This window comes from Lacerta agilis, chromosome 5 (assembly GCF_009819535.1).
Source record: "Lacerta agilis isolate rLacAgi1 chromosome 5, rLacAgi1.pri, whole genome shotgun sequence".
Lineage (NCBI taxonomy): Eukaryota > Metazoa > Chordata > Lepidosauria > Squamata > Lacertidae > Lacerta > Lacerta agilis.
This window is the reverse complement of record NC_046316.1, coordinates 45,401,610-45,428,587: the sequence shown is the minus strand read 5'-3', so window position 1 is coordinate 45,428,587 and position 26,978 is coordinate 45,401,610. Positions and strand designations below refer to the sequence as shown.

Genomic DNA, 26,978 nt, shown 5'->3' with positions numbered 1-26,978 from the left:
GAGACGCCAGAGAAACCCAGCTGGCTGAGTGAGTTCTTTACACATCGCGCCCCTAGTATTTATCCCTCGCCGAGCAGCTGCAACAGGGAGCAAAGTGCAGGGCAGCAAGCGATGGTTTTGCTGTTTTTTTCCCGGACCTCCAAGCCAGGCGGTTGCCAAAGTCTGGCAGAGCCGCCTGAGCAGAGCATCCTCCGGAGCTCCTTGCAAGCGGGGCGCATTTGCCTCGCGCTTGGTCCGAGGAAGCGGCGAGGTGACGCGGGGAGTAAAAGAAGGTGCTGGGTGGAGGTGGGGCTGGGAGAGACGCTTGGGTCGAGTTGGGTGCCTGCTTGGAACAAGCAGCGCCCCAGACGAGTCTGTTGGGAGCGATAAGGATCTGGCGTGACGTCAGAGAGGAGTCTGGTAAGTGGAGCTGCCCAGAGGCGCTAGGAGCTCTTTCGAGTTCTGCCAGAGACAACGAGGCAGCGTTTCGCTGAGGCGGAGGGCATCAGCAGGCAAGCAGCGACGAGCTCTGGGGACCGCGGCTGGGGAAGCCTCGCCCGCCCAGGAGGGTAAGCGAAGCCCCTGGTGCGCGGGGAGGGAATTTATTTAGGCGGGAAAAGGGAGCAGGCAAGAGAAAGGGCGGGAAAAAAGTGCGGGCGAGTGGCGCGCCCAGAGGGAGAGGCGTGGGGAGGGTCTGGGAGTGGGGCGCGCTCACGTGGAGAAGTGATGGGGGCGGGCAGGAAAAAGGGGTCACGAATGTGAGGCATACTTGGTTCGGGGGTGGGAGGGAAATGTCTAGATTTAGGCCTTGCAAAGAAGTGGTGGGGGGAAGGTGTGTCCGTTGCTGGACTGGAAGAACACCCATCTCCCTCGACATTTATTTATTCATTGCGCTTATATCCCACCTTTTTCTCTGAGGAGCTCAAGGTGGTGCACGTGGTTCTCTTCCTCCCCCAATCCCCACAACAACCCTGTGAGGCAATGACTGACCCAGGATCACTCTGTAACCATTACGCCACACATGCTGGATGGGGTGGCTGATGGGTTTTAGAGCCCAATAGCATCTGTAGGGCTGCAGCTTCCCCACCCCTACTGTGTAGGATACTGAGCTGGAGCAGGGAAAGTATCAGGTTGGTCAGTGAAGGTGACAAAATACTCAGAATAAGTATTGAATAAAGGGCAATAGAAATGGTCCAGAAGCATTAATCCCAGTAACCTTGGTTGCTGTGGCTTTCTCAAAAATTGATGCTGGCAACTGTGGGTTATTAGTTTTGTAAATTGTCTGCTGTTTCTTGAAGTCCCTAAAGTAAGGGGTGAATAATGTGTTTTCCGCACTAAGGTCAGACCTGAAATTGGGCGAGAGTGCTTCTGAGCACGCACAAAGAACATTTGGCTCACTGCTGGACTTTCAACACATCTAGATTTAGGAAGCTGCTTGTAAGTTAGAGAGAATGGCTTCCAAGCTGGTTTAATTGTGGGCAGTTTTATTTCAGCACTTTGTAGGAGAGGACAGTGGAGGAAACCAGGGAGCACAAAGGTAGTACTCTGAAAGTGCACACTGAGTTCACTTTGTGTGTCTTGTGTAACACAAGCTGTTTTTTGGACAGTGCCAAAGATACATTCAGATTCCATTCCGATGAATGGAGATTTCAGTCATCTACTGTGCACCCACTATATGGCTGGTCCAAAACTAAGGCTTTAGCCTTTATTAGTTAGCAGGACACACAGTCAATCCATGTAATGGACCTCTACCCAAATGCAATTGCAGAAAAAGAGCAACCAGTCTCTGGTGCAAAAACTGCTTTGTCAGAAGGGAGTGTAAATGTTGGTCAGCGAGAGTGTATAGTGGGGTTTCCATGCGTTTGGTAGTTTGCACAATAATACCCCTTTGTGTTAATAGCATTCTTACTTTGTGTCCTTTGTGTGATGGACACTGCTCCAACCTGTTGAATCAGACATGGTTGTTGAAATACAATTTCCTCTGTTTGTAGATTAGAAACAGGAGAGACTTGTTGAGGGATTGATCAAGGTGGTGCAGGAATCTCGCTTTGAGGCAAATTTGCCCCTTCCCCATTGTGCTGAGTATCTTGTCCTCACAGCCCAAGTTGTGGCAGTAATGTAGGGATCCCTGGTCTGGAGTTTTGGCTATACTTTTGAGAAGTCAGATGTTAGTAATCCATTATTCCTGTCTGATACCCTGTATGTTTATGCAAACTGGCCAAACTAGATTAAGCAGTGAAGAATTAGAATGTGAGCATTTCTAATATGGGAATTGGAACAAAGCATAATTCCGGGAGATGTGTTCAGTCCTCTTTAAATGTAGATTTTCTTTTAAAAATGTATACTGTATATTTGTAGCATTTGGAGTTCAAGATGTTTATGATTTGAAAACTAAGCGGAAGATACATAATCATTGGATACTGTTGACCATTCATAGTGCTTTGAGAATATTCTAAATGAAGCTCAAGTGCTTGATGTTCTTTGCCTTGGGAAATACGTGTAGAGGGATTAATTAATACAGAAGTGGAAATGAAACCAGCTGGCTAGTTATATCTTCCATTTATACCAGTTCAGTTAATGCTCATACTGTATTTGAATGCATCTTTATTGCCCTTATTTTAGTATGTTTGGGTACTGGTGGACTTCATTGCTAGTTCTATTTCCACCCTCCCCCACAACCCCTTTAAATCCTACATAATTGGCAGAGTTTATTTTTTGGTAGTCAGTTTTATGAAAAGGGCAAGTGTCTTTTGTATAGTAAATTAGAATGGTAATGCTGAAACCAATGATGAGAGCTTGTCTGGAATTATCATTTGATTTCATAGTGATCACAGGAAAACATTGATTTACTTGGCTATTATAAGTAGGTCCCAAATGCAGAAGCGGCCTTATTGACCCCTCCCTATTATGCCCAGGAATGGAAGAGAAGCGAACATCTCTTACATTTCTGGTGGCAGATTGGAAATCACGTTCTTCCTTAAAACATGATTTTTAAGGAAAACAAAAGGGGATGATGCATTTTAATTTTGGATTTGTATTAAAGTATTATTTTTTATGTTTGTAGTATAAGCCATTACTCAAGGGAAACTAAACCATGGCTTGGAGTGAATTTGGTGTCCTCAGCTGGCTCAGAGAGAGTCGGCAATCCCGGAAACTAATCTTGTTGATTGTCTTCATTGCTCTGCTCTTGGACAACATGTTGCTTACTGTAGTTGGTACGTAGTTGTTTTTTATTCTTTCCTCTTTTTTTTAAACAACTGTTCAAGAAGGCTAAAATGCTACAGTTGCTGTGAAAGTGCAATTGATTTCTTCATAAACAAAGCTAGCCATTTGTTAGGACATATTCCTTAACCATTTAACATTTTCAGTTACTATTATAATAGTGTTGCTTCTGTGGATATCTTCAGGAACCGTCAAATAATGCTTTGAATAAAAAAAAATTAGCAATGTAAAAAAAAGCAATGTAATTTTTTAAAAAAATTCTACAGTACTTTCCTTTGTGGTTTCACAAACCAAAATGACAGTGAAGATAGGACTTGAGATGCATGTTTCCTTTTGATAGGTTCTTTTTCATCTTTGGGCTTATGAGAACAGTTAGCTTTGCAAAGCTACAGCATTTAATCATCATAGATTATGAAAATGGCCACAGATGGAATTAACTTGCACCACTGCTTGTATTTAATAAGAATTGGCCAGAGAAGTAAACACAACACCCATATTAATGCAGGACATTATTTGACTTCAGCAAAGTATGATCCATATCAAAATACTGTTATGTTGGTATTCAACCTAGTTTTACTCAGAGCAGACTTACTAACATTACTAAACCCATAGTGAAATCTTCTTAAACTGTCCTGCTCTTGTTTTTGCTGGTCAACTTGTAGGGCCAAGTTTGAAGCAAGTGGTTACTATCTTGGAATAACACAAGTTTCCTGCTTTGACTCAGCTGTGGAGAGCTCATTGCTCTGGGTTGTTTGTGTATGCTAATATAGCCATTACCAAGACGTTATCTTCTGTAATTAGGTGGCAAAAGGCGGGGAGGAATGCATCCACAGTATGGTAAAGTGAGGAACCAGAGAAAGCAACATAAGAACATGCTGCTTGCTGCAGTACATTGCTACCAAGATAAACCATTGTTTATCTTGCTGTCTGAATGTAGGCAATGAAAAGGCATGAACAATTTCTTTCCATGGCATTGAATAACAAATGCTCTTATGCTCAGTAGTGGACAGCATGGTGGGTGAGTTGCTTCTGCTTGCTAGGAAGGACTAGGTTCCAGGATGCTCCTTGGCAGGATGAAGGCTCTGTTTAAATTTAGACCCACATGTTTTAATTGTTGTTGCAACTAGTTAATAAAATGCTTAATCAGAAATTATGTGATGTAGAAACTTTGAAGATTGCTTTATACTTGTCCTTTAAGTTGGCCTCCTTTCTCGGTGGTTTAAATCCACCATGCTCTATACGCGATTTCTTCAGCATTTCAAAATATTGTGGAAGTCCATTTTACAAATTCCTTATTGCTGTGCAGTCTAAGTTTACCAAAATAAACTGAAATCCATAAATTATAGAGCTGATGCTCTTCTGTCTTGTTGTATCTCCCCCACTATAACACACACAAACACACATGAAACCTTGAGTGTCAACCTGGATTTAATTCTACTACCAAGTCATGTGTGTGATTGATGTTAAGGAGATTTGCTTTAAAAAAATAATAATCTCACATCTGTAGGGTTTTTTTCTTCTTCTAACCATAAACCTAGCTTTGCCTTCATTATTCAGACTGCCACTTCAACATAGTGAAATAATTTGGAATGGGACTGGCTTAAAAAATGGACTTTCCAAATGTTGCTAACCTTTGAAGTTGATTATCATATCTTCCTTTTCCTGTCTCAGTTGTCTAGATTTCCTAGCTGTTCCAGTTTATACTCCTGCCTTACCGGTGCTTGGCATCTTCACCCTCTCCCTGCTTAACTGTTTGGGTAGTTATTTGAATAACGCCCATTTATGGCCTTTTATGCTCTAACAGGAGCAATACAGCGTGTCTGAGTGACACTCTGAAGTGTTTATTTTCCTGTATGTTTGATGTTATATTCTTGCCCAAGTTACTATTTTGTTCTGAAAGTGAAAAACACCCTTTTGCAAATTTCTTGCTGTATCACTTGGCCTTTCACATCTCTACAGAAAGGTTTCCTAAATAAATGTAATTGTTGCCACAGTAAATCGATTCAGACATCTGCAAGTCATGATGCACGTAAATGACTGTTGATTTTGTCACTCATATTTCCTGATAAAACATGCTGCCTCACCTGCTTCTACTATTTTTAGCTCCCGTTTCCTTCCTTTCAATACAGTTAGGAGGTAATTAGGATTTTAAATCACATGCAAAAGTTTAATCTTACCTTTTAGAGTTTAGCTTTATCCTTCCAGCATTATATAAAAGGAACAAGGTATTAGTGGTGGAGAAGCCTATGTTACATGGGATTCTCTAGCTTTTTTATTGTCAGGAGCATGGGATCATGTAGGAGGCAGGGCCATGGTAAGTTGCTTCTCTGCCTCTTTGGTTACACTTTAAGTCTCCATGAAATGAATAAAAAAGAGCTATGCAATCAGTGGGATTTAATTGCAAGTGCTGCATTTTAGTCTGTCTATATCCTTTATTCTTTAATGTTCAAGCTTTGTGTAAAACAGTTTGAAGAAAAGACAAACTTAATAAAATAAAGAACAATGAAAATGAACTCTGGGGAAAGGCCTGCAGAAAAGGAATATAGTGTTCCTGATAAAATATACTGAATGAAACTTGTACTACAAGTACACAGTGCTCTCTAAGATGTTTACTACAACTGGCTGGGGCTGATGGGAATTGTAAATAAAACAATTCTTAGCGTATTAGAACAATTCTTGTGATGTGTTGAAGACAATAGCAATTAGGTGACTTGCAGTATAAACACCTCTTGTTTATATTTTATTCGCCACTCTTGTAATACAGTATTAGTGCTTCTTTTGCCTCAGCAAATGAAATATATATGAGATACAGAAGGACAATCATTTGCACCATGTTATGAAAGGGAGGTGTGTGCATTGCATGCATCACTTTCATTCTTGGCTTTAAATGACTGGAAGTTTATATTGTAATTCAGATCAAAATACCACCAGAGTCTATGGGGTATGCAAGTTAAAACTGTTGATTTGTGTTCAAACTAAAAATCAGTTTAGGCATGGCTTCCACTCACAATTTTCCAGCTGTTTATGCATTCCCAAGCCCTATCCATTTAGAAATGGGTTTGAGCACAATCCCACTTCTCTTTTCATCAAGACTTATCCCAATGTTATTTTGTAATAATGTATCCTCGTGATGCTTATTTATATGCCACTGTTTCAAATTACAGTATACTCAATGCAGTTAATCACAACAGTAAATAAAGAATAAATGTGTTCCACAAAAAAACAGATATATTGAATACATATTTCAAAGTATTTTATACCCACATTATCAAACCAACAAAGAAATTAATCATAATTATTATTAGCTACATATTTGCACTAAGGTGTCTCAGAGCAATTTACACACAAAAAAATGAAATACAAAATTTTCCTATTCATATGAACAACATTCAAATCAGTTTCATCAACTGTATGGGTCTTTCCCTTCTCCCTTGACCTGTCCTCTCATACATTTAGTGCCTAATATCTGGATTATTAGTTGCTGGTGCTCAAGTCTATCCAGAAGACCTCCCCCCACAATATTTGATAAATTGGCACTCTCTATTTGCCAGACAGAGGAAAATTGTTTATAGTTTAGTTTCCTTGCATTTTAGAGAAATGAACTTTGCATTGAAAATAGATGCCATGCAGAACTTTGTTGAGCCTTGTTGCAAGTTCTCCTGACCATATAGAAAAGAGTAGGGAAGAGTGGCTGAATTTCCACCATTTTAGAAGGTAGCAGCACCTATGTTTCCCTCACAGAGGGAGGTAAGATAGGAGGATGTTTTTCAGTTTGCATGAGAACTTCCTGCACATTTATTGTAAGGAGCACAACTTATGATTCAGTGATAACTTATGTACTCTTTCATGATTTCTGGCAATAAGTACTGTATAACCTGAAAGCTTACATAATCTTCTTGTAGTTTGATCCAGCAAACATACATTTATGTATGTTTTGATAGTGGTATTTGTGTATTTCCCTATATAATATTTGTTCTGTTTGCTTTTTCAGTGCCAATCATTCCCAGTTACTTGTACAGCATTACGCACCAAAAAAATGCAACAGAAATCCAAACCATTAGGCCGGAGACATCTACATTAAGCCTGAATAGTTTTCAAAGTATCTTCTCCTATTATGACAACTCCACAATGATTACTGGAAATCATTCTGAAGGGACAAGACCAGGAGATTTTTATCACGCTCGGACAGAACAAATGGTGGTAAATATGACTAAGGCATCGCCATCCTCTGACTGCCCCAAGGAAGACAAAGACCTGCTAAATGAAAATGTCCAAGTTGGTTTGTTGTTTGCTTCCAAAGCAACTGTGCAGCTGCTTACTAACCCTTTTATAGGGCCAATGACAAATAGGTATGCTCTATCTCTTTCGCACTAAAGTGGCATTTAATACTGATCTGCCAGTTTATATATCTGCATTTCAGAGAGAGGTTTGCCTTTCCCCTTTAATTATTTGCATTGTGTGTATGTTTTCATGGACTGCTCGCATTAATGGATTGCTTTTACCAAAATATATATCTGAATACTAAATCTGCTCTAAGCCTGCAATATTTTTTAAATAACAGGGGCTTCTATTAGTTACGTTAAATAATTTTAACATCTCCTTCCTCCTGTACTCCTTGAATAGCACTTGTTTATGAAGGCTTTTGTGGAAAGAGTGAACTTGTGGAAAGAGTAAATACCAGCATGTGTGAAGTAGAAATACATAACAGTGGTTGTTATACTTGTAAAATTTTTGAAGATTGATTTTGTCGTCAGAACTTTTCAGCATTAATTCATACAACTACAAAATATGAAATTATAAGATTGAAGAGCTTCTGAATGCAGTTTTGAAGGTTTTGGATTTTAAAATATCAGATAAATATAAATATATAAATAATGATGTTTGTAACCCTTCCATCTGACTGGGTTGCCCCGGCCACTATGGGCGGCTTCCAGCATACTCCAAAACTCAATAAAACAGTATCTCATACAAACAGGCCACCATCTTGCTTGGTTAATTAAAAACTAGTTGGAAGTCTGGGAGTGAGGGACCAAGACCCCCAATTTCAGCAGGCGCCAATGTCCTCAACCTAAGGGAATTCATATCACAGGACAGGTCATAGACTGGTCAACTCAGGAGCAGAAATTGGTTGCAGGCTGTGCAGCCATCTATTCTGCTAAGGCCAATCGTGTTACCACAGTAAGTGATTTTATGGATTCAGAGGCAATAGGCATGCTTGAGTGAGGAAAGCAGGTTTTATTAAAGCACAAAAAGCATATAACTGGAGAATGCACACTTAATGGATCAGTTTAAACAGACTAAAGACATCTGAATAAGTGTGGATGCACACAAAAGCTCATACCAAGAACAAACTTAGTTTTTTTCTTTTGTGTAAACTAAAGGCATATTACTGATAGCTAAGCACAGCTAAAAATCTATAATGAAATATATCATGCCCCTTCTGCTGGGGAAATCCTTGCATTCAAAGAACATTCCCCTTAGCATTATGTTGGATTCCACCCAGTGTCACAATCCTGTGTTTCCAAACATCAAAGTCAAAAGCACAAAAAATAGGGGTAGAAACAAAAGCTAACAACAATATTGTGATCCACTCCCACAGAGTGCTTAGCAACTGTTCCACCTACTGATTATGGTGGCATTTGCTGGTGATACATCCACATTAGCCATGCATGAGAGACACCAATAAAGAGCAGTGATTGGAATTCCAGGATTCCTACTATCATACACGATGCACAATCATGTTATGAGGAAAAGGCCACAACACTTCTGTCAGAGCTTAAGTTGGCCCATTAATTAGGAGATCTGCATGTAATACATTTATGGAACCATCATCCTCCTTTCCCAAGGAGGATTCAAGTCCTGATGCAATACCAATGATCCCACACAGACAGTATGAAGAACATTGCATACATCACATTTGTATTGGTATCCATGTGAAGTTGTCCTGAAAGAGAGAACTGTAAAGATATGGGATGAAAAGAACTATCAATCTGCCCTACTCCACTTTTCTTTTTGTTTTTTACACACACTACATTTAAAGCGCATTCAAAGTACATTCTTTTCCTCAAAGAATTCTGGGCACTGATGTTTGTTAAAGTTGGTGGAAATGTAACTCTTAGGGGTCAGTTGCAATGCCCAGAATTCTTTGACTGAAAATGTACCGGTACTTTGAATGTGTTTCCCTGCTATAGTGTGTACACAACTTTAGTCTGGCAGCCAGATCCACAGAACATGTGGCGTTTGCTCATCATATGTATGCATGTTCTTCCATGTTGTGAAACTGTCCAGACTGCTGATGATTGCAAATGGAAAAGGGCACATGGCTCTTGCACCATTTAATAGTTGTTTAGAAGATATAATTTCAACAGGTGTTGCTTGAATGGCAAGCTGTGCCTGCCTCTACTCAACTTCCCTCTTCTGCACAACGATTAAAGGTGAAGAAGTCCTGTCCTCTCTTTCACCTGGCCACCCTATGTGCAGATAGAACTCTTGGAACATTGAATCAGTGTTTAATTTTTATAATACTGTTCTACTTCTTAAATGTATCTTTGTAGAAAAGATTTTGAAACATTAAGCTGTTTAGAAGTGCTTTTTAAGTAAATATGCAAGTGAAAGATTGTTAGTGTTTCTGCAAATGGAAAATGTGTGATAGGTGTACAGTAAATGAGAGTTTCGGAACAATGTGATATCTGAGCTGCAAAGCTGGCTTTCACTTATAGACCACTTGGAGGATTGTATCGTGTAACAACTGTGCAGCTAACTGTGCACAAATAATAGCACTGTGCTATTACCATGTGCTAATACCATGTGGTATTATAAAGTAGAATTAGACACTTGTAGCAAGTATATTATTTTTCCACATTATTTCATTGCAACAAAAGAAATCTATAAATGGCTTAATGTTTAAACCATTCTTTTTAATGAACATTCTCATCACCAGCCAGTTCTGTGATACTGGATCCATCTTTTCACACAGTCTTGGCAAATTATACATACATTGCTAGTCACTGCCTGCTTTCTATCAGCCTAACAATGCACATTTTCCCGGAGATCAGTACTTTCTTTTAGCTGGAGACATACCTTTTTAAACATGTTGGATTCTGAGCTGCTCCACTTTTGCCCCTCCTGAACGACAAACTAAGCATTTTATCAGAGCATTATGAAGAGAAATGTGCTGATCCAAAGCCTCCAATCTACCAGAATAATTGGTGGCTTAGGGTGGAAGTAGCCATTACCCAAAGGAGATGCTGCCAAGAAATTAACCAAGCCATTGTGGTGCACTGGTTAATGTGTTGGACTAGGACTTGGGAGATCACTGTTCATATCCCAGCTCAGCCATAAAGCTTACTGGGTGACCTTGGTCCTGTCATAGGGTTGTTGTGAGGATAAAAGGTACATCTTAGAGGAAAGGTGGGATATAAATTTAATATAATAGATAAAATGAGATCTAAACATAATTTTCTGCCTCTTGCTCCACAATATATATTTGACAGTTGCGGTTAGCATGCTGTGGCAGAGATACTTACCTGATCTAGAAGGTAACTTGCTGCTGCTTGCTAGGCAAGGTTGGCACAGTGCAAATGCATCAACAAAGTCAATCTGGTGCTCCTGCTGGTGCATTTGTACTGCAACGCCCTTCTCATTGCCTCATCCCATCCCGCCCCTTCTAGTAAGCAATGGTGACTTGCCTGCTGGGAGATCAGGTAAGTGCCTCTACCCCTTGACACCATCTGCTAGAAATGTGTGCTGTCCTGCCCTGTTGACAACTAGTGGCATTTAGGACCTAGTGAATGGTCCAATAGCACCTGGTGCTTTAGTATTTGTTACAGCTAAATAGTAAGGCCCAGCGGAGAGACCACAGAGGTCCATGTAACTGAATTTTCTAAAGCAGCTTTCTAGTGAAAGAAGTCTTTTAAAGTATTTTAAGATGCAGGAAAGCATAAACAGCAAGCCAAAATATTGTGTTGGTTTTGTTTTCCAGAATAGGCTATCAGATTCCCATGTTTGCTGGCTTCTGCATCATGTTTGTCTCAACAATTAGTAAGTGCTTTTCCTCCCCTATGTCACAAAAAATTATTATATTATATTGGAGATGGAGGGGTGGACCGATAGGAAGTACACAAATGGGGACACTAATTTAAAGCATGCATGAGTGTATTGAGGAACTTCCCTCCTTATATTGTTCTATAACAGTATAGTATGGACATGATCATTCCTTGCTTCAATTTGGGGGGTGTTGCTTGGTGCCTAAAATATTTGCTTTTCTTGTCCAGTCCACAATGTTGGATCAGTAGCACTATTTACAACCTACACAGTATGTGGGAAGAGAAGGTTGCCATTTCCACTTTGCCCGCCTTCCTTTGCTAGTTTACAAGCAGCCACAGAATAATTAAAGAGGAAACTCTATGCTCTTCTGCTCATCCATCTGAATGTTTCCTTGAGCTGTATCCATGTCCTCCATGGAGGCTTGACGTTAGCTTGGCTCTTCCGCTGTGCTATTTTCAGCAAAACACTTCTGCTGGCAAGTGTGAACTGTATCTGGTTTGGGACACTTCCTGTGGTATTTTTCATGGTAAATGCATTGTGAAATGTCTTTACAAGATCCTGGATAAATCTAGTCCAGTTTAATACAGTTGTGTTGGCGTGTTCTGTCTTTTCCACAGTGTTCGCCTTTTCAGAAAGCTATAAGTTACTTTTTATAGCAAGATCTCTTCAAGGAGTTGGATCTTCTTGTTCTTCTGTAGCTGGTAGGTATTCATATGCACTTCATGATATAGATTGGTGGTTGCTAGATCTGTCATTTTGAGCAACCAACATATTCTGGACTCTGTTGTTTTAGCTAAGCATTTCTTTAGTTAAAATATTTTTTTCTTTTCATTTACTTCCTCTATTTAATCAGATAAATTTTCTCCATCTAGCTTTTTGCTGTTTACAGATAAGCTGAAATGGTCTAATGACCCCATTAGTGTTGCTTTTTAAAAGAATTATTGCATCATTTTCTTTTGCTTTAAAAGTTTTAAAATTCAGTTTTATAGGTCAGATGATATTAATATATTCTATGTGAGGTGGGATACATTTTACTGCAAGTGTTTTTGGCTCTTGGGATTCCTTTTCCTTCTCATTTGGGTGTTCTGTTTTCAACAAGCTTGCTAAGTTTAGCTTTTTTGTGAACAAATGAAGCATGTTCTTGTGCTTCATATGCATCTTGCTATTCATATCACTGTGTGATTTCCTGCCTGATTTTCACACTGAGAACAATAATCAGTACTGACTTGTCCTTTTTTGTTTACTGCTTATGCAGGTATGGGTATGCTGGCCAGTGTGTATACTGATGATGAAGAAAGAGGCAATGCAATGGGGATTGCCTTGGGAGGCATGGCTATGGGGGTATTAGGTTAGTATGAGGAAATTCATTGAAAAAGAATGTGTGGTTTCCATAATAATAATAATAATATGTCTATCTCTTTCATACAGTGATGCCTTTATGTACTTAGGTAAAGGTAAAGGGACCCCTAACCATTAGGTCCACTCTGGGGTTGCGGTACTCATCTCGCTTCATTGGCTGAGGGAGCCGGCGTACAACTTCAGGGTCATGTGGCCAGCATGACTAAGCCGCTTCTGGTGAACCAGAGCAGCGCACGGAAACGCCGTTTGACACAGGTGGCACTGAGGGTTAAACCACAGAGCCTAGGGCTTGCCAATCAGAAGGTTGGCGGTTCGAACCCCACGGCAGGGTGAGCTCCCATTGCTCGGTCCCTGCTCCTGCCCACCTAGCAGTTTGAAAGCACGTCAAAGTGCAAGTAGATAAATAGGTACCACTCCGGCGGGAAGGTAAACGGCGGTTGTTTTTTTAAATGTACCTACACTGCAATAAATGCATGCTTTAAAATGTTCTAATCAACAGCAGCTAATGGGTGGTGGTGGTGGTGGAGGAGGTGGCAGTCCCCATCCCAGCAGATGTAGTGCTGCTGCCATCAGGACACCACTGCCTTTGCCTTCTTGTGAGTGACTGCTGTTTCTAATAAATTAGTATGAGTTTCCGTATTGGTACAGATTGGAGAAGATATACCTGTGGCTCTGTGTAATTTTAATTATTTCTGCTGTATATCATTTAATTGAGTTATTTGCCTCAGGATTGTTCCTTTCTCCTAAGTGTCAAATATTTCAGTTATTAATATACAGGTATCTCTTTGCCCTCCCTGTTTCATAAACTCATTTTAGTGACATAGCTAAAATATGCTAGAACAAGATCTGCTTGTTCAGTGCCACTTCCCCTCTCTCCTCTCCTGTGCCCCTAAATCTGCTCCGGAGGAGGGTTGAGTGAACTCCCAAAACAGGTTTGGTGGTGGGATACAGTTGTACCTTGGTTGTCGCACGCCCTGGAAGTCTGACGTTTTGGCTCCTGAACGATCGAAATCCGGAAGTGACTGTTCCAGTTTTCGAATGTTCTTTTGGGAAGCCGACCGCCCCATGGGCCTTCCATGGCTTCTGATTGGCTGCAGGAGCTTCCTGCAGCCAATCAGAAGCCGTGCTTTGGAAGTTGAATGTTTTAGAAGTAGAATGGACTTCTGGAATGGATTCCATTTGACTTCCAAGGTACGACTGTAGTCCTGTTGTATGAGTGGGCCTCATTCATTGTGTGCCCCACTTAGAACTATGTTGAATACCACCCTAAGAAATGTATAAATGACTTTTTTTCATAGTGGGACCGCCTTTTGGAAGTGTGATGTATGAATTTGTTGGGAAGACAGCACCTTTCCTGGTGTTAGCAGCATTGGCTCTTTTAGATGGTGGTAAGTAAAATTCCCATATCTATGTCATGACTAATAGCTTTGAATTGTGACATTGTTACTATATATATATTTTGAAAAATACCCCTACATTATGATTTCTTTTCCTGCAGCAATACAATTGCTAATTCTGCAACCATCCAGGATACAACCAGAAGTAAGTAGTTCAATAAATCTTTTTTTTTTAATGCTTGTATTACACTTTCTCTAAAACTGAGGTTATTTATCTGTTGATAGAGTCAGAAAGGAGCATCGCTGCTGACACTCTTGAGGGATCCATACATCATAATTGCTGCAGGTATTTGCAGTTATTGCCCACTTGCATTTATTTGTTGTGGTCATATCTGATCTGTATTTGGTAGCCTGTGGGAAGGATCACTTAGTCTGACGAAGGAAGGATCACTTGAGCTGCACGCTCTAGCATGCAGCTTCTGTACATTGTAGTTAAAACTATAATGTGAGCAAACATCCAGTGTTGTTTTCAGGTATTCAGTTGTGATAGAACGACAAATCTACTACCTTGTGCTCATATGAGTTTTTCAGATGGAGATTATAGTGGAAAGATTACATTACACATAACATTTTATCTTTGTAAGAACAGTGCTGAACTATTGCTTCTTGCCCTCAGGATCACAGCACTAGTGAGACCACAATATTGTTTTAGGGATTCTTCATACAGAGTCTAATGCAACTTGGCATATATGAACAAAGAATGACAGCAGTGGTCATTTTTTCTTTCTTTCTGAACTGTGTTACAAGAGGAGAGCCTTTTCTTAGGAGAAATAATTTATCCATGATTTAAAACAAATTAGACTTGAATTTTAAAGATAACAAGCTCCTTTAGCTGTAAATGGCTGCATCATGAGTCTGTTGTATTTTTTTATTGTGATCGAAAGGGTATAAACATGTTTTTAAGGTACATTCAGCACTGAATGTGCTGTTTGACAAAGTGGAGTGGCAGTTTGTAGATTCAGGGCTTCTTTACATAAGACAAACATCTTAGATTTCCAGGTAGGAAAAATTGCATGAACATAGTGTGTGCATGATGATTCCACACTGCCTGCTTTGTCACATGTACATATTGTAATCCAGAATGATGGTGCATTAGTATGATATATTGATATGGCAAAATAAACCCATGTGCATTGTTGCACACGGCATAGTACGTCAAGAATATATACAAAGTTGAAATTCAGATATGTATTGACAAATACTGTTTAGCCCATTTCCCTTACATGGAATATCACATTTTCTTTTGAATATATTAAATGCACTCAGTATATTGGGACATTGTCCAGTTAAATATTTTCAGATTAATTATTTTGTTACAACTGGAGTGTGTGAACCGGGTGCAATAGAATTATTAGCAAATCTCCTATTGATAACTGCGTTGCTCCTACTAGAGTTCACTTTCACAGTATCATCACATGCTGAAATATTTTGTCTTTCTACTTTGAAATGCAATGAAAATAGGGAAACCTTTTGGAGTTTTTTTTTTGGGGGGGGATAACTGGACTATATATGAAATTATGGATTAAATGACTTTCCTCCCACACTAGTAATTTAGAAGTAATCAGTGTTGTATTATTTGACAAGCAAGTCTTCAAAAGACGTTTTCTTTCTGTAAGTGTTGCTCTTTCAAGCTGTTGATTAGAATTTAAGTGAAACAATTCCAGCAATTTGTTTTCCATCTCTTTTCAAGGATCAATATGTTTTTCAAATATGGCAATTGCTATGCTGGAACCAGCTTTGCCCATCTGGATGATGGAGACAATGTGTTCGAGAAAATGGCAACTTGGTAAAGTGTTTTCTTTCATTTATTATATTTCTGATCCTGAGAATGTTTGTGATTGCCATCTCAGATCATATGACAAATGGTAACATTTTTTAAAAAAACTAAATAAATCTGTTTCTAGACAATTGAGTGAATACTGTAGATTGCTGGTATGCCATTATATAGTTTATATTGCACATAATCAAGGGACACTTTGGTACCTATTTATTGAGCATATATCCTGATTTCAGTGAGAGGTTATATGATGCTGTCATTGAGCATTCATTTTGGTTTGTTTGTTATGCATTGTTGCATCAAGCAATTGTTATCCTACACAAAATGTTCCATACCCTTTTATATCTGTGTGTCTTTCTCCCTTCCTTTCCCCAAGTAACTCCTGTACATTCCACCTGTTTTTCAGCACACCCCACCTCTGGTTGTGTCAGCTTTCTGTGTGCACTGAGCATGTTCATTCTTCATTGGGCTGGTTTATTTTCCCTCCCTACTTTAGTGTTAGTTCCAAAGTGGTTTTTTTTTGTTTGTTTTTTTACTTCTGTAAATCTTGGGAGTACCCCAAGGCTCTAGATATCCTGTTCTTGTGCATGAGTGGTATGGTTTTGGCTACAGAAAGGTGAACCTCTGAAGTCTTTCGAGTTTGGTGTTGGTATGTATGGTATTTTACATTTATCATAACTCAGGTTCAGTATAGGAAAAGAGAATATACGTGATCAAAGCTATTACATACTGTATATACTTGAGTATAAGCCTAGTTTTTCAGCACATTTTTTGTGCTGAAAAAGCTGCCCTCGGTTTATACTTGAGTGATGCGGGCGGTGGGGGGCAGCGAGAAAGAAGCCATTTCTCTCTGCTCGTGCCGCCACCCGCTCTCCCCAGTTAACCATTCCTTAAGAAGCGTACAAGAATGGCGGTTCTTTACTCTCCCCAGGCAGCTTGTTCCATTCCTGAACTGCTTGCATAAATGCAAACTTGGCAAAGGAGGAAGAGGAAGGAGCAGCCCAAAGGGCTGCTTTCGGGCTGCTCGTTCCTCCTCCTCCTCCACAGCGGCAAAGGTGAACCGGCTTATACTTGAGTCAATAAGCTTTCCCAGGTTTTTGTAGGAAAATTAGGTGCCTCGGTTTATATTTGGGTCGGCTTATACTCGGGTATATGCGGTATGTATCCTGTCTTTTCTCCAAAAGCTAAGGGCAATGTGTTGGGAGCTTTACCCATTTCATCCTTATAAATAAACTACTGTTTTCTGGGGGTGATGAAGGAGAGGGGCTGAGCCTCACTGCCATTACATGATGACATGGGACCTCACTGCTGTCCCACCTCCAGGCTGTCAGCTGTTTGCCTGCCTTCTGCCCCCCCCCCCTTCACTCTGACTGGCATGAGCAGCAGGGCTGCAGATGCAATTTGTTCCCCCTTTTTGAATAAATTCTGCCCCTGTCCAGGTTTGGATTGCAGCCTTGGATTGCAATACTCTTAATATTAATCCATCTACTTTTAACACAGTTTATTATTGTGTTTAATTTGGAAGATACCTTTCTTTTGTTTTATACACATACACACACTACTTCACTTATGCACAGATAGTGGTGTCCGATAGCAAGTATTATTTTTTAAAGTATAATAATGGTTTAAATTTGATGGATAATCTTGCTAGATCAAACAAAAGGCTTGAAACAAACCGGATATTAATTTTTTTTGGTTCAGGCTGAAGACCTTCGTTAGATATGTTCTAATCAAAACTGCTGTGTCTGAACTTATTGCTTTCCCCAATGCTTCACTGAAACCAGTGTTGATAAGATAACCCGTTCATATTTTTCAGGTGTTGCTTTTATTCCTGCCAGTGTCTCTTATCTGATTGGAACTAATATTTTTGGGGTCCTTGCACACAAAATGGGACGGTATGCTGAATTTAAACATTACCTAATTCCTTAACACAGTTGTACAGTATTTTCTATTCCTTCAATGTTCCTTATGAGAAACAAACTGCAGCTTTCATGATAAATAAATTAACCTGCTGCTTTGTTTCAAAGTTATTATTTTAGTAGTAATTGTAGTAGAAATGCTGAAGTAAAACACATGTTTAGTGCTTACTTTTCTTGGTGTCTAAAAGATAATGTTTCTTCTTTCATAGGTGGCTTTGTGCTCTAATCGGGATGGTAATAGTGGGAATAAGCATTTTGTGTGTGAGTAAAAGTTGATACTTTGAGGAGCAAATTCTGTTCATTCTATAATTTATATATTTTACTGATGGTTCTATCCTTTTGGTGTGTGTATTTGTAGATGTAAATTGGGGAAGGGTATTTGGGATTCAGTGATGACACAAACTTTCTTCAATCTTAATTTGAATGTAATCCGCTGAAGGGTACTATAGCATTCACACATTCTTGGTTTCATGCATGAGAATATGGAGAAGAGAGCTGTGGGAAGATTCTGTTATATTTGTTTTTTTTATCTGGGCTGTCTTTGTTGTTGCATACAGTCTCCTCATTTACAGCAGCATCACTATGGCTGATTAGCTTCTTTTAACTTGAACCTAAACTGTTATGGGTTATTAGATGTTTCATGTTTGATGCTAGTAGGGAGCAATCATATGCTGCTTGGGAGGGCAGCTGAAGGGCCCTAATAAACTGTGGACCTCTGTGGGTGGGTGGGTGGAATGAATGGTGTGGCATTTTGTCAGAGGCCTCCCTGGTGTGGCAGGAAAAAGCTGCCAGTGGTGGGGCCAGGAACAGGACACGTTTGGGGAGTGCCAGGTGAGGGTGTGAATTTTCAGGATCCAATTCCCTCTTGTTTCCCCAAAATCCCACTTTTAAAAGTCTCGACTAAACTAGTCCAAAGCTGGAGCAGGCATAGTTAATTCCCTTCCATTGCCCATAATATGAAGAGTGCAGGGAAAGGATACCCTGGCCACTGTACCCTTCTCCATGCACCCTGCCCTGTGATTGCTGTATGTCAGAACCTACTGACTACAGAGCATAATAATAATATTTTATTATTTATGCCCTGTCCTTCTGGCTGGGGTTCCCCAGCCACTCTGGGCGGCTTACAGAATCTATAAAACATAATAAAGCATCTAACATAAAAAAAAACCTTCCTGAATACAGGGCTGCCTTCAGATGTCTTCTAAAAGTTATATAGTTCTTTTATCTCCTTGACACCTGAAGGGAAGGTGTTCCACAGGGAGGGTGCCACTGCCTAGAAGGCCCTCTGCCTGGTTCCCTGTAACTTCACTTCTCGCAGTGAGTGAACCAGCAGAAGACCCTCGGAGGAGGACCTCAGTGTCTGGGCTGAGCGATAGGGGTGGAGATGCTCCTGAACCGAGGCCATTTAGGGCTTTAAAGGTTAGCACCAACACTTTGAATTGTGCTTGGAAACGCAGTGGGAGCCAATGAAGATCCTTTAGGACCGGTGTTATATGGTACTGGTGGCCACTCCCAGTCACCAGTCTAGCTGCCGCATTCTGGATTAGTTGTAGTTTCTGAGTCGCCTTCAAAGGTAGCCCCACATAGAGCACATTGCAGTAGTCCAAGTGGGAGATAACCAGAGCATGCACCCCTCTGGCAAGAGAGTCTGTGGGTAGGTAGGGTCTCAGCTGGTATACGAGGTGGAGCTGGTAGACAGCTGCCCTGGATATAAGATCGTGATTAGGGATCCCCTCAATATTTGAAGACTTAGTGAGCTACTGGTATGTGAAGAGTTCTCATGAGGGAAAGCAAGAGAGATTGTAAATATAATTGTTTAGTGAAAGCAGTACAATAAACATTAACTAAAATTGTATTTTTGTACAACTTGAACCCATTTTCCCCCAGACACAGCAAGCTAATAGATCAGATGAAAGAAACACTCACCAGTAATTAAATGAAGGTCATATGATACAATCTAGTAAGCAGCTTGATGTTTGATTTTGAATGTTTGTTTTTCTTTTTTCAGGTGCCACTTGCTAGAAATATATATGGACTCATAGCACCAAATTTTGGGGTTGGTTTTGCCATTGGTAAGGAAAACACAAAATACTTGTTTCTGTTTCTTGATGTATTCTATTTTTTTGTGAGTCGCTCAGAGCATGTATGTTATTGAGTGGCATATACAAATGCTAAGTAAGTGAATCTGTAGCTGGGAATTTGATTTAGTGGTTTAAAGTATGGCTTCAAAGTTATATACAGGATCACATTAGAATGTTATCCTAATAGGCATGGGCGGGCATAGCCAATGGGGGCAGGGGGAGCAGCTGCCCCCCTAGATCAAGTAAAACAATAGAAATAACTAACCAATCACATCGGTTCTGCCCCCCAACAAAGACCTGCCCCCCCAAAAAAAATCCTGGCTCCACCCATGCTAATAGGGTTAAAAAGAATCTGCACTTTAATATATTTGTTAATAGATAGGACTCAGTTTAGATTTCTCTGGATGGGGTGAATGTCCACCTGTGTGCATAACTGGGGAGGTGTAGTCCTGCCAGGTGTGCATTCATGTTATCGCATTTCAAGTAAGGGTTGGTGCATATGGGAAAAGGGAAGGAAGGGAAAAGTGCTCTGTTAACTTATGGGGATTGCCTCCCATGCTTTGCTGTGTTCTAGATTTTAATGATTATGTTGCAGCATGTCACCCTAAACAGTAAGGCCCATAGGCAAACTTTCATGTGTGGCTTTGCTTACCAAACTCCATATGGATGTATGTGCTTAAAAAAATCAATGGAAGCTCTCTAGACTGTAGATGTGTTGATCCTTTCTGAATTGGGCCTGCTTGTGTGCATTTCCTAAGAGATGGTTGCTTTTGGGGGGATGGTGGCTCTGAATCCAGAACCCTTCCCAGCTTCCACTGCTAATGGGTGATGATCAGCACTGCCAAAGCTGACTTTAACTGCCACTCACACTTACCAGTGGGTGCGGCCCACAGCTACAGGTGAATAATTATGGCTTGGGCTTTAGCTTTGGGGGGGGGGGGGTGTCAGAGAACTTAAAATTCTTTGTAATTTATATGACATAAATTTTCAGATTTTTTTTAAATGTAAATTCCCTACTGTTCCTTTCCTTTCAAAGAGCAATTTATGTATTGCTTGAAATGCAAAAGGTGAACAGATTCAGGTTCAGATTCATTAATTCAACCAGGTATATTAGCAATCTCATCTTATTTCAAGCAAGTGTGTTTAGACTGTGCTGAGAGCAGTAAAGTCATGTAAGTGTCTTTATTATACAGTGCAGGAGTTGACAATTGATGAAATAATTAGATATTTAGAAATTTAGCTTCTTTTGAAGGTCTTAAAAGTTCTCTGAATATCATTTTTTCCAGTTCTGGAGAAAAGGGCCAGAGGGCTGTTCAAGATTATAATTGTATTAGGTCTTGTGAAGAGGGTGGTTTTGCATTTGCTGGAGAAGATCTTGTGTTTAGGACAACAAGACCATCTTAAAATGAAAAAAACCTCATACATTCAAAGATGGCATAAGGAAAATTGAACACAATAAAAATGGCCATAAAAATGAGGAATTATCTCACTATTATCTGTTTTTTCATATATTCATGTTTTAAAATAAGTTTTCTAAACTGTGGAAAGAGGAAAAATGAAAGGTCTTTCTCAAAATAGCATTTGTTTTCTCCCTATCTTATAACCAGGGATGGTGGATTCTTCAATGATGCCTATTATGGGTTACCTTGTTGATCTGCGCCATGTTTCAGTCTATGGAAGTGTCTATGCAATTGCAGATGTTGCATTTTGTATGGGATTTGCTTTAGGTAAGAGTTGAATTTGCTTCTTGAAATGCATCTAACAGTACCAAAAGGATATTACAAAGGCCTTGGAGCAAATGCTGGCAATGCCAGCTGTCTGGTAGGCTGCAGCAATAGTGGGGTTTGCTGCATAGAATATGCAGGTGATGAGGCTGTAGAAGAAGGTAAGAAATATCCCTTTCCCATTGGCACTATTAGCTGTATCACACAGAGGCTGTAGTCATGCTGTTCAGTCTCCACTTATTGGGGTAAATATCTACCCAAGTCTCTGTTAAGACAAGGCAATTGCATTGCCCCATCAGCTAGACTCTCTTCTGAACTGATCAATAAGAGTGTTCTGTTTACATACAGAGCTAACAGCTTCTTAACAGGATGACAAAGTTTTCACAACCTGGTCAGCAAGGAACAGCAAGAAACTAGCTAGGCTGAAGTCAAAACCCCTGACATTCCATTCATCTACATTCTTTCATTTTCTCTCCCACCTTCACACTTAGTTTCTTTTTACTCTCCAAGAGAGATGTGGCCTTAAGATCTTAGCTGGCCCAGGCCTATTGGGCCCAGGCCCTTGCAGACTTCAGACCCATACATTCTGCTTCCACAGATTACAGCTAAAGAGAGGACTCATGAACTGGTATTAATTAGTGGCTGGGGGGGGGGGCGGAGAATAGAGGGAAGGCAGAATGCCTCTCTTTCCCTTCCATTTCTGTAATTAGGGGAACTGTTGCCAAGCCTCTTGCTTGGTAATGAAACAAAAGCACTGAACTAGTGGGTAGTTTTAAAATCCATGTTGAATTTGTACTATCTTCACTGACTTTAAAAGGCATTTTAAAAATCAATAATTTTCCAACACACATGTTTTCAGGCATATATTTGTTAATTCTGCTAACACAGTATTTTATGTTAGGTCTTATTTTTTTTTCTTGCTAGCAAATTCTTTTAGGCTAGTTCTTGTTTTTCTTATGTATATACCCTAAGACTTTTTCTTTTTTTTAAAAAAATGTGTTTCCCAAAGGTCCATCTGCTGGTGGTGCCATTGCAAAGGCAATTGGATTCCCATGGCTCATGACCATTATAGGAATCATCGACATCCTCTTTGCTCCTCTGTGTTTGTTTTTGCGCAGTCCTCCTGCCAAGGAAGAAAAAATTGTAAGCACAAACTTTTTCTTGCTTTGCTGTATTTGAATTCTGTTATATTTTAGTACATAAGCAAATAGAGAAATGAACTATTTTGTAATGTTCTATTTCATTAGCTGAAATCAGTATTTTGTATTGAGTGGGGTAACTTGGTTTGCACAAGACAAAAAAATTACAAGGCTGGCTTATCTTTGGAAACCAGCAGTAAAAAGTTACCATATTTTGGGTGAAGTTTGAATTAACAGTGCATGTTAGACACCTGGTTTTCTTTGATGTGTGAGACTTTGCCACATTGACACTGGAATTCAAGTAACTGTGAAGAGTTCACATTGGAAGGGTATTTGAGACTAACACCTTCTCTGAACCCTCATGCTGACTAACAAATTGTGTCAAAAACCTGAGGTAACTTCAAGAACAGTGGAATGTCTTGAGAACCTTCAGGCATCTGATTTCAGTGTGAGAGCCCTCAGGGTTGCTGCAGTGCATGCACAGAAGCTAGGAGATACTTGGTCCCAATTCTAAGCCATCTGTTGTTGCTGAAAGCAATAAAATGCTTAACAGATATACTAATGCACAGCTCTGTTCTTTTGCAGGCAATACTTATGGACCATAACTGTCACTATAAAACAAAAATGTATACGCAGAACAACATCCAGTCACATCCAATAGGCGATAATGAAGAAGAATCAGAAAGTGATGAGTAATTTCTGAAAGCCATATCAAGTAGTTTAATGTATACAAGTGTTTCCTGTGGAACATCTCATCAAGACGTTTTAGTTGTACTGTACTTTTAATGGTAAAATAGTAAACAAGAAAAAGCCAAAGGTAGATTAATTTGTTGCCCTTGATTATGAAGCAGATTACCCACTGCCTTATAAAAGAAGGGAAGCTTTTTTTGAAGTTTGCTACAGTGTCAAGAATTTGTGCATTTCACATTATGCACTATATTTTTGATTAAATGGGTAGTGTAAATTAAATCCAGATCTATGCCTTTAAAATGTCCATTCATTAACACTTTGCTTATTCCACCATTTTCTCTATTTGACTGATCAGCAGCAAAGAGTGCCTGAAACCAACAATGATAAATTATCTGATTGTACACTATACAGTATAAAGAAATGAAAATGTTGCATTTGTCAAATAGCTTTTCTTGAAACCATGAAATTGAATACATAATTCCCCATATTATCTGCATTTCCCCATTATTCCTAGAGGGGGGAAAATCATTGAACAATAAAATATGGAAATTGTGAAGGATACATTTAATTGAACTCTTCGTTGGTTCATCTCTAACTACTATTTACAAATAGTAGGCACTACACCAAAAATGGCTATATATTATGCTTGCCAACACATTTGTGCAACTTAGGTGTGTGTGGGGGGGAACTATCTGTATAGAAATATTGATTCACAGTACATTATGATTTAAATTTCAGACATGTGTTACTAGGTCCACACCATAAATTAAATCCAAATTGTGTCAGACACTTACAGATACAGAATAGTAGCAGATGGACAATCCCTCCCATATAACACAAGAGAAGACAGTTTAGACAAATATATGACATTAGAAGCAAGACTGGTCAATGTTTGAACAGTTTCACCTAGAGTCGATTTGAAACTTCTCAACAATTCTGATGAAATTGTTTTTCTTTCTTTCTTTCACTCTCTTAAAGCTTTATTTTGATTTTTAATTGACAGAGTTGCAAGACACAAATGTTTCCTGGGGGACCTGTGTGTCTGCCCAAATAATATAAATCTAAGAGCTATCGATTAGTCAAAATTTCACTCTTGGCTGGCCCTTGGGCATGAGGAGACTACAGAACAGCCTCAGAAAGTATTCCTGCTCTGGGCAGAGTAACTTGCAGCAAGGGGGTTTGGAGAGAAGAGAACTGTGTAGATTGCTGTAAAACCCCTGCCTCTTCTAATTGATAGGCAGCTCAGCAGAGCCCTACAACAGTGTTGTCCTTCATTTGGACCTGAGCTCATGAAATGATGTGTGGTGCCCTTAGTTGTGAAAATAGAATTCCAACAAATGATTGATCATGTCTCAATATCAAATATTTAGTGTCCTGTACTTGTCATGCTGTTTGTAAAACATGATCTCTGTGCCTTCTTTCATTTATCAACAGATGGTTTGTGTCTTAAAGCAGACACTTTGTTTACATATTTTTGTAAGTGTATATATTGGTCAAAATTAGAGATGCTGTAGATTAATTATTGTTGTTAATTATGCAGAAAAGTAACAACTTGGAATGTTATCATTTCTTGGAAAACCCCCAAAATAAACGGTGGTCAATTTGATGTTGTTTTTCTACAAGTGATGTACAGATTAGTAGAAAGACTCCAACATTGTCTTCTAGGAAGAAAATAGGCTTATGATTTCATTATTCTGTTGCACTCTTGATGTAACAGCTCTTGATATGATCATACGAGAGCTTAGGGAAAGCTGGTTCAAATCACACTTGTTCCTGCATGCTGTTTCCATATCCTTAACTCATCTGAACAGCACCATTCCTATAGCACAGGGTGGTATAGTGACTGATAACAAGAGAGTACTCTGTTCTGTGTATTTTGCAAAGGGTGCTTCTATAGCTGTAGTTGCAACTTCTGCTGCAAAGTCACATAAGAGTACAGGATTTGGTCATATACAAATTCAGACTGCTAGACTTAACTTCCAGATAAATGTTTGTACTTTAAACAGATTTTCACTTGCGAAAACAGAACGCCTGTCTCTGTTCACCCTGTGGAACAGATCGGGGCACAGGGAGAGATGAAGAAGCCCTATTTATGGCAGGAGCAGAATACTGCTCAGTTTTGGATACAAGCCTAAGTGTTTTATTTTGATGGATGTACAGAGGCAACATTTTTGAAAATAGGCATTTGTTTTATAGTCCAGGGGTGGACAACTCCCAAGAGACTGTGATCTACTCAGAGTTTAAAACGAGCAGTGATCTACCCCATTTTTTGGAGTTCAGGTCGTCGGGGGGGGGGGGAGAGCCAGTGATTGGACATGCCTGTTTTATACAATATCAAAATGCTTCTGAATGGTTCAAATTTTAAATCCAATATCCTGTGATAACTATTCAAACATGTTTTTAAGTTTTTTTTCTAATGGAGACAGTACTAATGAGAATAATACATGCAGTATTAGTAGAACCTTGAATAATAATATTTATACCCACCCATCAGACTGGTTTGCCCCAGCCACTGTGGAAATGAGATCTATGTCATAATGGTTGCATTTGTTTCAAAACTTATCTGAAAATGCTGTAGTCCGCATATTGGTTTTTCTGTCAAACTAAACTTCAGAAACACAATTGAAATAATGTGTCCCTTCAAGTGGCGTCAGTATAACTTGGGTCAGAGGAGATGGTTAACTTTATTATTTTAAGATGAAAATTAAAACTAAACCTGAAGTACCCTGGTACATTATGACTGAAGCTTTAATTTCACGGTAAAATGAATTTCAAAATGTTTTTTATATACCCACAAGCATTAGACAATATGCCATAGCTGTTTCACAAAAAGAGCATCATTGTGGAAATTCTTTTCTGAACATATTGCACTGCAATTTTGTACCTGTAAGGCCACATCCATATGATTTGTCTGTTTTTTGCATGTGAAAAAGACATTGGTCCTTTCACTTTGATACATGTTTCTGGAAGGAGGAGAAAGGCTCTGTAGTGTGCAGCTACAAATGTGCTCTTGGACTCAGGTTAAACCCACACAAGATGAAATATGGGCCTTAAAGCAATTTTCCAAGGTTGCATTGCCAGTTTCAGGATATGTGACACTGAAACACCCCCCCCCCCCAACACACAAATCAAAATACTGTGAGGTTTAGGACTGCAATGCCAAAGTGCATTTAAGGAATTTATACTAATTTGATGTAGATTTTTATCTATGCAGCTTTGCAGGGGAATGGATCCTGACAGGCAGCCTACAATACTTTCAATCCCCTGAACTTGTTGAGGCCCCCCAAAAGGCAGGAGAAATTTAGCATGCTACCTAGAATGTATTACTGAATCCTCTGTGTGGATGTGAAAGATGTTCATTAGCTAACAAGACAATGGAAAGGAACAGTGAAAGCAGTCTATACCACTGGCCCATCAAGCTCAGTATTGTCTACAGTGAGTAGAAGTGACTCTCAAGGGCTTTAGGCAGGTGCCTTTCCACCTCTATCTGGAGACGTCAGGGAGTAAAGATGGGGCCATCTGCAGACAAAGCATGTTCTCTATCACTGATTTGTTTCCCAGGGCATCACTGAAAGGACTCACTTGAAGATAAAAACTTTGGGTGTCAATCCTCTACAACATGGATCAGATAATATTTGCAAAAAA

General features: G+C 39.6%; 1 protein-coding gene across 2 annotated transcripts; it reads left to right on the top strand.

Annotated features, from left to right (window-relative positions):
- The first annotated feature begins 280 nt into the window (after window positions 1-280).
- SLC18A2 (solute carrier family 18 member A2) lies at window positions 281-23,741 on the top strand. Of its 2 annotated transcripts, none has more exons than XM_033149552.1 (16): window positions 281-399; window positions 3,044-3,194; window positions 7,193-7,550; window positions 11,183-11,241; window positions 11,865-11,948; window positions 12,503-12,595; window positions 13,905-13,994; window positions 14,105-14,148; window positions 14,229-14,289; window positions 15,694-15,789; window positions 17,597-17,675; window positions 17,909-17,960; window positions 19,708-19,771; window positions 21,388-21,507; window positions 22,514-22,647; window positions 23,229-23,741. In XM_033149552.1, the coding sequence occupies exons 2-16, from the start codon at window positions 3,074-3,076 to the stop codon at window positions 23,337-23,339; spliced, it is 1,566 nt and encodes a 521-aa protein (XP_033005443.1). In that variant the 5' UTR covers window positions 281-399; window positions 3,044-3,073; the 3' UTR covers window positions 23,340-23,741. The 2 variants fall into 2 exon arrangements, with proteins under 2 accessions (XP_033005443.1, XP_033005442.1); XM_033149551.1 differs by lacking the exon at window positions 281-399 and adding an exon at window positions 463-548.
- Window positions 23,742-26,978: the final 3,237 nt, after the last annotated feature.

Coding starts and splice junctions, on each gene's coding strand:
- SLC18A2 (XM_033149552.1), top strand. CDS start 3,074: ATGGCTTGGAGTGAATTTGGTGTCCTCAGCTGGCTCAGAGAGAGTCGG. Junction 14,290..15,693: donor ATACATCATAATTGCTGCAG/GTATTTGCAGTT, acceptor TCTCTTTTCAAG/GATCAATATGTTTTTCAAAT. Junction 21,508..22,513: donor TTGTATGGGATTTGCTTTAG/GTAAGAGTTGAA, acceptor TGTTTCCCAAAG/GTCCATCTGCTGGTGGTGCC.